The 12,124-nt window shown below is 27.2% G+C and overlaps 4 protein-coding genes across 4 annotated transcripts; 1 reads left to right on the forward strand and 3 right to left on the reverse strand.

Annotated features, from left to right (window-relative positions):
- Nucleotides 1–48: 48 nt before the first annotated feature.
- OCT59_029360 (uncharacterized protein) lies at nt 49–994 on the forward strand (the record flags this gene model as incomplete). The annotated part of the gene is made up of 3 exons (XM_066143454.1): nt 49–133; nt 478–665; nt 734–994. The coding sequence occupies 3 exons, from the start codon at nt 49–51 to the stop codon at nt 992–994; spliced, it is 534 nt and encodes a 177-aa protein (XP_065994653.1).
- A 2,365-nt stretch (nt 995–3,359) lies between these two features.
- Nucleotides 3,360–3,712, reverse strand: OCT59_029361 (uncharacterized protein; the record flags this gene model as incomplete). Its single annotated transcript, XM_066143460.1, has 2 exons — nt 3,360–3,415; nt 3,493–3,712. The coding sequence occupies 2 exons, from the start codon at nt 3,710–3,712 to the stop codon at nt 3,360–3,362; spliced, it is 276 nt and encodes a 91-aa protein (XP_065994654.1).
- A 160-nt stretch (nt 3,713–3,872) lies between these two features.
- Nucleotides 3,873–4,329, reverse strand: OCT59_029362 (uncharacterized protein; the record flags this gene model as incomplete). The annotated part of the gene is made up of 2 exons (XM_066143463.1): nt 3,873–4,226; nt 4,291–4,329. 2 exons carry the CDS (start codon nt 4,327–4,329, stop codon nt 3,873–3,875), a joined length of 393 nt encoding a protein of 130 aa, XP_065994655.1.
- A 7,312-nt stretch (nt 4,330–11,641) lies between these two features.
- OCT59_029363 (uncharacterized protein) lies at nt 11,642–12,034 on the reverse strand (the record flags this gene model as incomplete). The annotated part of the gene is made up of 1 exon (XM_066143472.1): nt 11,642–12,034. The coding sequence occupies one exon, from the start codon at nt 12,032–12,034 to the stop codon at nt 11,642–11,644; it is 393 nt and encodes a 130-aa protein (XP_065994656.1).
- Nucleotides 12,035–12,124: the final 90 nt, after the last annotated feature.

The raw sequence follows: 12,124 nt of genomic DNA on the forward strand, positions 1-12,124 counted from the left end.
CCTTAAAAAAAATGCGGTTTTGTAAAATTTGCAAAAAAAAGAAGAAAAATGCCTGCAAAACTCAATATGATTTGTTATGTACATAATATTGCTAAACGTTTAACACAAGACTTTACTGTGAAAGAAATTACTGGTATTACAAGAACTAAAAATGATGATCCAACTAAAGTTATTTATCTAAAGATTAAAGCCTTTATTCCGTCCAATTAAAATATTGAATCCAAAATCGAAGATTTTGAAAATGGACAAATCGTTATAATCAAAGGAAAATTTATAGGATGCGATGGATGGTATACCGTATGTATTTCATATTTTGTTATGTAAAAAAAAAAATTGTAATAAGCTAAAAAATATATTTTTTTTTATATATAAATATATATATGTTTTTTTTTCTCAAATGATAAGGTAAACGCTACTTCGATCAAGCTATTGCCAATTCTAGATTTTAATGATATCTGGTTAATGTAACACTAATAGGATTAACTACTAAGACAGTCATGAATATTAATGGTTATTTGACCCTCAATTTCTACGTAGAAGAAAGCTTAGGAAATTGTGAACTGACTGAATTCTGGGTTGAAGCTAGACATGATTCTAACAATAGATATTTGGCCAATAAAACAAATTCAATTAACCAAAATATGCGTTCAACAACTGTGATCTTAGTAGGTGTGATATACTGACTATGTTTCGCCGGTTATTAATGAGATTACACAAGAAGAAACCACTGAAGGAAAACATGTACTACCAAAAAAATAACAACACCTCTCAACAATCCCTGAATCTTCCTTGGATGAATCAACAAGGATCTAATAATAATAGATCTTACCATCCTCCTCAGGGTGCGACGTCAAGGCGAAGAGGACGAACCACTCTCGCTCAAATGGAATCAACTAATACCCAGAATCTATCTGCTGCTTTAGAAGCGAACCCTATTCCCACTAATATGAACCAGATTCCTAATAATGAAATTTCGGAAGAAAATGATAATTGAATATTATCAATATTTTCTTTTTTTTTTCTCTTAACCCTTTTTTTCTTCCTTTTTTCAAATTTCAAATTTCAAACAATACGTCCTTAGTCAATTATTACTAAAATAAAAATAAATCAATCTATTCTGATATTTTCTGATATATCAATTTATTCTAAATAAACCATAAACTTTTTTTTCTAGTACAAATTAAAAACAATTCAATAAAATTTCATTTTCAAAAGAAAGAAAAAATACTTTTCCCATGAATACTAAATTACTCTGTGTAACTAAAACTCGTATATATGGATTATCTCATTGTGTAGTACGAAACACTAAAAATGTCCAAAAGCTAATCACAAACAAAAAAATGGTGGCTAATCTAAAAAATATACTGGCTAGTTTTATATTAAATTTGTCAACATCATATTCCTTTCCAATAAATTCATTAACATTAAATTTGATACTTTTAAATAAATCATCATCATCTTGTACTTGTTTTATAACGTAACTATGAGAAAAACAAAGATTGAACTAATCGTCAAATGATCACCTGCATTTGCTGTCATCTAAATTTATTTTTTATTTTTTAATTTTAAAAAAAGAATTAATAATTATTTTCTTTGGGTGTTATTATTTTTTTTACATAAATAATAAATTAAAATTACCTCCAAAATATCATCATGAAGAGGTTCCTCATTGAGAAAAATTTTCCTGTAAACCTAACTACATCACCAGATGTAACATTTTGAAACTGATGGATTTTTTGGAAAAAAGGAAGTATTATCTTCTAATAGTTTCTTTTATAATAAAATTATTACTTTCTCATTCAATAATTGAACGAATTACACAAATTAAAGTGAGTTTTGCTGGCATAGTATTTATTTATTTTTATGTAAGGAATAGATATTTTTTTTACTAATATTTTTCTTAAACGATTTTTTTTTCTTTTTTTCTTTTTTTTCAAAAAAAAAGAGATATTTATTAAATATTTTTTTTTATGAGTGTTATTAAATTAAAAAATGAAGTCAATATTTCTTCATAAATAAATAAGAATCATTTTTTTTTTATGATCAAATATTTTGATGTAATTATTATATATTTGTAAAAAAAAAATCATTTATTTATTTATAGATACTATAACATTTGTCCGAATTTTTTTAACTTTGAATGGGAAAACTTGATTACATAATGATTGACATTTACCGAAATCTTCCATTTATTTAACCGGTAATGGTAAAAGAATAGATAACATTTTTTTTTAATTAGGAAAAAAAGAAAAAAATAAATTATTTTATTTATTTGTGATATTTATTTATGATCCTGTTATCATTTTTACCATTTTGTTACGTACATGATTACGTACATGATCGTCATTTTTTTTTAATTTTTTTTTTTAAAAAAAAATATATATATTAACCTGCCATCCGTAGAGAAGCTAACTGCAGATCAATACTTGAAGCTTGAAGCTTGAAGCATATACTTAAGTGTAGGCTTAAGCATAAGCTTCAAGCTTTAAGTATAATATAAAAATGCTGGAAAAGTTTAAGCTATATTTGGGCATCAAACTAACCATATATTGAATTTCATGGTTAGTACAATCAACAAATTTATTAAAATAATTCTACGATTAAAGCTAGATACATTACACAGGCTTTTCGGCATTCTTATCTTCAAGCTAAATAGTTTATTTCTGTACAATATTGATAACAGTAATACAATAATTAAATGATGAACATTTACATCATTTATGTGTCCGAAATATTAATTTTTAAATTTACCCATTGTAAAACTCCACTATTTATCAAGTTTACCAAATTATTAGTATTCATAGTAATTTCTAGATTAGTATTGTTAGGATTAATTTCTTGTAATGGTTTATGTAAATCTTTCAAATTATTCGTATTTGATATTTCACAATTAAAGGTAAATAAAAGCTAATTTAAAAAATATTAATTAAAATATACTAAATAAAGAAAATGAAACCAAAAAACTTCAATAATGTTTTAACCTTCTTTAGCTGTAACAAATCCTTTATTCTTTTCATCTTATAATTGTTATCAATATCAAATGTATTAACATCAAATTCCTCTAAATAATAAATTTAAATAAATTTATATTTTTCATTAATATAATAATAAAATATTTGGTTTATTACATACCTTGTTTTCTTTTAGTATATTTACCAAATTATTAATCATTCCAATTTGTTCTTGTTCTCTTAATAATTCATATGAATCTAAACTTTCTACATTTTTATGTCGAGTTGCTAATTTCATTGAATCTCTTGAAAAACCCAATTTTTGAAGCCCTTGTACAAGTGTTTTACGTCTAGTATTTGTAATTTTTCGGTTAGTGCAATCAATACCACACATTTTGCATATTTCATTCATAAAGCTTTTTTTTCAACATGAATTCTCTTATACCAGCATCCTGTAAATAAAGCTAATAATATAAATTAATGGATTAATAAATAAACTAAATAAACAGATTAATGAAATAAATAATAACATTAAATTTACCATCTGGTTTGTCACATTCTTGAAGATAAAAATTTGGCTCAGCCACTTGAGGACGGTAGGACAAATATTTTTCATAAACTCCAATTATATCTGGATTATTTAGTAAGATAAGTTTATCAGCCTTTCCATGATTTCCAATTTCCACTCGCTGATTTGTTTTGGATCGATATATAAGTATATTAAAACCTCCATCTTCACGTTTTTTAAAATCTTCAGCCATTAAATAAAAATGTTCTCCTCAATGTAAGCCTAATAATATTGCGTTGTAAAAAAACTTTTTTAAGTAGTGATTGTGATCCATTAAAGAATGGTTTAAAATATTTTGAACTTCTTCGTTAGACAATCCATTAGAACCATTTTTTCTCCATATCCTAAATCTGTCAAATATTTAATTTTCCCTGAATAAACTTTCCAGAATTGCTTATATATTTTGTTATCATATAAATTGCAATTTGATATGACTGAAAATAACAATAAATTGCTGAAACAGCCGCTTTAATTGAAGAAATGGAATATTCATTGCCATTTTGCTGTTTCATGGCTGCTAAAAATTGTGCTAATTGAGAATCCAACACTTTTGTTTCGGATATCTCCTCTAATTTTTTTTCATAATTATTTTTAGCACGAAATAATTCTACAGCACGTATCCAATTATTGGTAGAATATTCTGTATTCTTAACTTTTCCAATTTCACAGAAGAAGTTCACATTTTTTTCTAAATTGTCACTTGAAGCCTTATTCAAAAATCAAAATTATTATGAATATTATTAAACATTTTCTATCTAATATACAACTTACTGAAGTTTTTTCATAAATTCTGTTATTTTCACGAGGCATAATGACAAAAAAGAAATTTATTTATAAAGAAAAAAAAAGAACTGGGAAGAAAAAAAAGCTTATAATTAAATAAACTTTATATAGAGCATGATCTGCATTAGCACGATATTGTACGGTGGTATTTACATTGGCTAACGTCACTTCGTGACGTTAACCAATATAAATACAACACCGTTCAATATCCATTAATTATCTCGCATGATTTCCAGAAAGATAAGTAATTCTATTACAAAGTATCTTTTCAAGTGTAATTAAGAAGGACATTTTTTACCAAAAATCAGAATTTCCCAAAAATTCAGAGGATTCGTAAGATATATTGCAAACCCTTTCTCAAACGTATCATACTCTTGTAGTTTAAGATTTTCCTTGGTTTGCTTTATGTCCCGAACAATAATGTTTTCCAGAAATGATTCAATACTGTTTTTAGTTTCCTATCCTCATACATCTGTGCAATAACATTTTCTTCTAGTGTCCCCAAAATGTTTGTCAAAATCATTAAAATTGGATTGTGTGATGATGATGGTGTTTCTTATGAACTAGGACATTTGGTACCTGTCCTAGCTAGATGTTATATGAATGCATAATATTGGATTCTTTGATATTAATCCTTATTCTTTTGAGCCTCAAGAGAAATAAAACATTAATATATAAAATTGAGTTTTTGCGTCGCCATTTGCTTTGAGAGTATTTGTACTAGTTGCAAACATAGGAAATTGTCTTCCAGAATGGTTTGTCTTCTGACTTCTGGAAAAATCAATGCCATTCTCGCACGATCTGTGGAAATTAGGTAAGTTGATATTGTTGAACTTTTATTAGTTGAAGGAAACCATGCGACGTGACTTAATAATTTATTTGCTGTCTTAGTTATTCTTATTATTAACAAATTGCAAAACAGAAGACTATCAAGCAGTGAAATTCGCGTCCAGAAAGTTTAACGACCAAAAAGGAAGAAAATAATGTTTTGATCATTTGATCGGTACCATTTATAAAGTAACGTGACTTTGATAAATCAATGATTTTTTCTTTTTAGTGGTGGTAAAAGTCCGGTTTTGCAGTTTGTCCAATTCAACTCCAAGAAGCCAGCATCTCTAAAAAAAACATTAGAAAATGTTTCTTGAGGATAAATAAAAAAACACCTCCCCTTTTACCATGTCAATATAAAGTCCAGTCCCGCAGTTTATCCAATTTCAACTCCAAGAAACTGGTTTATCTATAATAAAAGAACAAGAAACGTTAAAAACATCTTTTAAAATAATTAAAAATAACACTTCCTTTTACCTTGATGTATAAGTCCAATTATTCCAAGTTCCAAGAGTATTTATTGTGTGAAGTTCATAATAATTATATCGATTCAAATGAATTTCCAGGTAATGAACAAATTAATAAGAATATGATTATAAATATTTATATCTGGTGTCCCTACAAAAAGAATAAAGAACATTAGAAACGTTTCATACCAACTACCCATTTACCAGTCCGGTTCATTCCAAGTCTAGCATCCTTAAAAAAAAAATAATAATAAAAATAAATTTCGGTTAAAAGGCTGAAAGAAAATAATAAAAATAATGGGTTGAAATCTCAAAAAGAAAAACAAAACAAATTTTGATTTAAAAAAAATTGAAAGTAAATTAAATAAATTTCAGTTAAAAAAAAATAGCAAAAATAAAAAAAAATCGGGTTGAAAAATTGAAAAAGAAAAAAGAAAAAAAATTTCAGTTAAAAAACTGAAAAAAAAAATTAAAAAAAAAAATCAGGTTGAAACCCGAGAAAAAAAAATTAAAAAAAATTTGATTTGAAAAACTGAAAAATTTATTTTATTTTATTTTTATTTTTAATAGATATCGACAAAGAATGCTAACCTTTAGCAAAGGGCAGAACTACATCAATATATAAGTCACTAGCTAACCCCTATTCCTAGAGGAATCGTTCCGCCAATTATTGTCAAAGACTCTAAGGCGTAACAAATCTAAATCGGGACCTACCAAAACTAAAAATAAACCTATCTAAATTAAAAAAAAAAAGAAGGAAAAAAATTATAATATAAAAATAAAATATTCATATTCTATAAAAAATGTGTTTACATGAGAAAAATGAGAAATATAAAATGGCCATTCATTGGCATGTAAATAATAAGTTAATAATACAAGACATAAATCATCCATCTCAGAATCAGAGGTTATATTCAAAATTTGAAGGTATAGGTGCATCCGTAATAGGACGCACAGGTGGTGAATCTTGTTTTTTCTTCGCTGTTTCTTGCGAGGTTTCTGGTATTTTTTATAATATAGTTTTTTCGATCGAGTGGTAATAACAAGAGCGCGCTCCGCTCCTATTCTTTCAAAATATCATTGTGAAAATATTTACGACGAAAAAATTCTATGATCACGTGTCGCGCAACTGAATCATTTGATCTCGAAGTCGCCGAGCTTTATAGGAACCAACTGATGAAGAATTAAATAAATAGAATGTGAAAGGTTATCAGATGAAATCGGCTGAAAACAATGAAGGAAACGGAAGAAATACGTCATGATATCATCCGGGACATGGGTAAGAATTAAATTTTTAAGAAAGAAATATGGTTGTTCATGATCGAATTAGTCTATGTCAAAGTGTTGTCACAAAAGTTTGGCCAGAGATCCAGAAATTGACTGTATATAGGGGTCAGGTGATGAAAAAATCTTTTACTATGAGCTGTACGCATTTTTTCAGGGCTATGATAATGTCAGTCGGCTACTATAATGGGAAATAAAATTATGAGTGGAATTATCAAAAATTATCTAAAAAAGGAAAGATTTTCATGATCTTTTTTAGTTCAAAATACGCAAACTCAAACCTGACCTTTTATATATATTTCTGGGTCCTATACTCCTATTTGACCCCTGAAATATGCCAAATCACGTAACATGCACTTGCGAGTTATACAACGCGAAGGACTTAACCGGTTTCCGTTTTCCTAGCATAGTTACGGTACGATTTCATTTACATAAAACAAGTTCAAAATAAATCATATTTCATATATTTTACATTTTATAGTCACAAATTAGCACCGAAATCATATATGACTCACGGATCACGAATTAAAACTATACCAGGACCCGAGCAATACATAAGAAAGAGTTTGCATATAATGGACCAAAATACGGGCAGGTACTTCCTTTTTTTTGGATAATTCCAGGCGGAATTACGTAATATAATATTGCTCGACAGAAAAACGTGGCAAAAATTTTCATTTTAACGTGTCGAAATACTGAAAACCGTGGCAAAAATAATTTTATGCACATCCTTTACTTCGCCGGTTCACCTCATTTTCACTTATTATTTAAAGTGGCTTTGCTCTTCAACGCTAAATTTAATAAGGCGCAATACAGAAACGTGGCATAAATCATTTTAAACACATCCTCATTTATTATTTAAAGTGGCTTTGCTTTTCAACAGTAAATTTTAACATGGCGCAATACAGAAAAACGTGGCAAAAATACTCTTGTACACTTCATCATTTATAATAATATGAAAAATATTATTTTAAAGTACTTTGAAATACGTACTATTATAGAAAAATTTTCTTATATAAACACTGAGAAAGAGAAAAAAATATATCTTTCAAACAAATTAACAAACAAAAAATTATAAATAACAACACTAATAAATAATGCAATTAAAACACTTATTGTTGATTTTTTCCCTTACTGTTGCTTTAGCAAGTAAATAATCACCTCTTTAAAAAAAATTTTTTCTCTTTTTATTAATATTAATTACTAAATAAATTTTTTAATAATTCGTTACTGAAATAGATGCATTACCACAAGATCATGAACGTAGTGAGCTTAAACGTGACCCGGACTTACCCATGATGTAACAAGTACTTTGCAATAACAAATAAGTTTTGACCGGTGCAAAAACTAATTTATGCGTTTGAAATATGTAAATTTAATGAGAAATAAAAGTAATCATACTTAATTTAGGGGTTTTTTTTTAAAAAAAAAATTATTCATTTCAAAATTGTCACTAGTATTAGCAAACACTACTGATCTACTACATTTTGATAAAGCATTTTAATAAAAAGGCTTACCGACAATAGGAAATTAATTTGTAAAACTAATAAGTTACTTTATACCGATTCGTGCTAATCATGACAGTCTTTTGGTTGTAAAATATATAATGAAATTAAATGAGCCAGAAGCATCAAGTCGCTAGATGAAAAAGTGTTGACTGGATCAATTGTACACAAAATATCCCATTGTCCATGATGTACAGTATATCGATTAAGTTCTGTCATTGCACAATGATCACGATAAAAGATTGACCATATTGTCTGTTTTCTTCACGTACGAATTAGATCCAATCTTTAACTATTAATATTCTTTTTATCGATAACTGTGTTTATTTCGAACTCGTACTTCGGATACGTTTCCATCAAGATGTAGATTAAATGGGCTTTGTTTTTAATGGATTAATTTTATTTTGTTTTTGTTACTTTTGTTTTTTTTATAGTGTTTGTTTTTCTCTTTTATTTTACACAAGTTTAGGACGAAGTTTATTATATCAAATTTAATCAATTTATAAGGTCTGGTCGTGGTATAAGTAGTAAGGAAAAAGCAGAAAATATAGAAAACAGGCGAAAATATTAAAAAAATCAAAAAAAATTATAAAATAATTATAAAATAATTTTTATTTAGTAGCTAGGCAAACAAATTATTCGTTGAGACTCAGCAATTAGAGTGTATCATTAGTTAGTTAGATCGTTTAGATATATCGATTAGTTATAGGGTTGTTGATGATTTTTTTTTGTCAATAATTCTAGGTATTTTTTACATAATGTTTCTTTTTAAGATCTCATTAATTAATAAAATGCGTTACTAATTACAAGTTTATTTCGAACCTGATGCAATGTTAAAGCAATAAAAAAATAATAATAAATAAAAGCGATTATACATATCACAATTATCACATGCATGGTATATAAAACAGTAAATAAACTAGGAAACGGGAACCGTTGTAAGTCCGGAGCAGAAAACTAAAATTTGCGATTTCATTGGGCGATGATCATATGGAGGATATAGAAATTCACGTGTTCGATTTTTTTTCACAGTGCTATATTGTCCTTCGCTTCGCTCCGGACAATAATAAACAAATATAAATATATAATTTATGCATAGTAAATCATTCTTATTAATTTATTCTATTCAGCTTGTTATAGTTTTGATGATTTTGGAAAAGTTACGATCATCAAAAAGTTTCAGTTGTCAAGATGGGTCTATTGAGGATATTATATTGTTTCATTATATATAGATGTTCTTTAAGCAAATTAATAATTTTGAAAATGCGTACGTAGGTAAACGCGAACCTGCAATATTAAACTGGTTACAAGTGAAATTAGAACAGGCGTTATCAAAACATTTAATAAATTATTAAAAATTATGAAGTTTTCGTATTGACAATAAGAGTTTTACAGTAACTTTTTTGATTATTTCTCAACAATGTTCCAACCAAATTAAAGCTTTTTTATGAGAAAAGAATCGAGCAATAATAGGTAACTGTATTTTTAAATTGTACAGTACATGTATATTATTATAAAAAAATCGCATATTTTTGTTAAAAAAAATTATTTTTATATAATTTGTAAAAAAAAATCAAAATTTGTCATATAATTTATTATTAAAAAAAAATTTTAAATTGTACATTTTTAAAAAAAGGGAGATGTTTGGGAACGGTAAAATATTGGAACAAAATTTGGTAGGTTTTGTTCCGAATTTTGTTCCGAACCAGTTACTATTTGAACCGATTCTATCGGTTCGGCACGCTCTGACCCGCTCCGGTTCTGCGAACCGGAGCTGAATCGACAGAGTTGTTTCCATCCCTAATCGATCTATATAAAACGGGTGATAATAACACGTCTAAAAAGTATTCTTATTTCATTCGACCATTGAATATCAAAGATAATAGCCATTTGAACAAAAAACTTTATATGGCGTCATCGGTTAAGAAATTTACTGGATCCATTACTCTCTTTCAAATAAAACTCGTTAAAGTGTATCTATTTTTCTTGTCTAAAAAATTATTTTAGTGATGGCAAAAGTTTTATCTAATAAATTTTGGACCGAATACGTTTGGGACTGCCCACAAAGTGGTAAAAAGTCCTTTTTTGTATTTCGAGTTATCAACAGTTAAAAACTTCGTCACACTAGTAGAAACGTGTCTTTTAATCTTTAGATTATCAATTATTACGCCAAGATTTCTAAAAAATAATGCTCTATTCCCTAAATTAGAATTTTGCCATGACCTTTTCTTTTAATAAAAAAAAACGAAATTTTTATTTTTCAAATATTTTTTTTGGTTTTTTTTTAAAATGACTCAAAAAAAATAAACTACAAGTAACGTATCAAAAAAAAACTACAAATTTGACACAAAAAATCGTAACGACATGCTAAAGAAGTTTTCCTTATGGCTATTAACTCGATAAAAATAATCAACAGTAAGTAAAATAATTAATATAAAAAAAAAATTCTTTTATGATTTTTTTAATATATTATTTTTTTTGACATGAGGCCGTGAATAAGTTATCAGGTTTTGGTAATAGATTTTATATAAAATACTGTATATTTAACAATTCAAGAATGAGACAATTAAGCCCTTTTAAAAAAGACATACGCCAAATATGGCATATTTATGGAAAAACAAGCAGAAATTATTGGTTGGAATGATATGCTAGGCTCATAGATGTATCTACTGATTGAAATAAGCAAAGATAGTATGTCAAATACTATTAGTGAATAATTAATTTACTTCATATTGAAAAATATAGGTGAAGATAAAATATTTAAATGGCCAAATGTATGTATCAATTTACTAAAAATAAAAATTTCTATTAATTCTACTAATATTAGAAAACCAGGTCTTCGTGCAAGGCTAATAAAAAGACACGAAAGCCCACTTCTAACATAATTTCTGTAACGGATTCAGATCATGAAGAAGTTGAAGAAAATGAAGATTTTTAACAATGAAAATCAAAGAAGCTGCAAAGGAAGTAGCGGATACAACCACATCAAATATCCCGTCACGCTCGAATGTCTGGTCGCATGTCTCATCACGCTTATCCTCACCACGTCTCATTAGGGTGTGCGGTCAATTAATCAAATCAAAACTATATATGGTACCATATAAAAATTTATTATTGAAGATTTTTTGCATATAAAATTTTTTTTTATTAATAAACAAATAAACAATAATAGTATTGTATAGTTAATTATTATACTTTTTATACCTTTCAGTCATATACACTTATATTAACAATTTAACAATTATTTTATTATAATTATTCAATAAACTGTTTAAAAAGTGTTGACACAATATTAGACCCAAATTGAACTTCTTGAAGTGGAGTCCTTTGTTTAGTTCTTTGTTTTCGCATTTCTTTTAACCCATCAGTCAAGTTTTCTTTTGTGATTTTGTCTGATGATAGACGAAGCTTTGATTGTTTTACCGATGGTGACATATTTGGGTGCGTCTTTAAGTCCAATTTGTTAAAAAGACCTTCCACTTGCTGTTGATGAATAACAATGAAATAAATATAGCTTTTAACGAAATCATAAAGATTAGGAAATCTATATAACTTTGGATCTTTGTAACTACAGAATTGTTCAAACTCCTCAAGAAAATCATTGTTATGCAATAGTAATTCACGTTTATATGACTTGTATATACCCATTGCTATTTTCCAAACTTTAATTAGATGCACAGCTCTAACGGCTCAATATTTTAAGGCGAAATTTTGTAAAAATCAATATTAAAGCCATAC

The sequence above is a fragment of the Rhizophagus irregularis genome, chromosome 9 (genome assembly GCF_026210795.1).
Source record: "Rhizophagus irregularis chromosome 9, complete sequence".
NCBI classification, from domain to species: Eukaryota; Fungi; Glomeromycota; class Glomeromycetes; order Glomerales; family Glomeraceae; genus Rhizophagus; species Rhizophagus irregularis.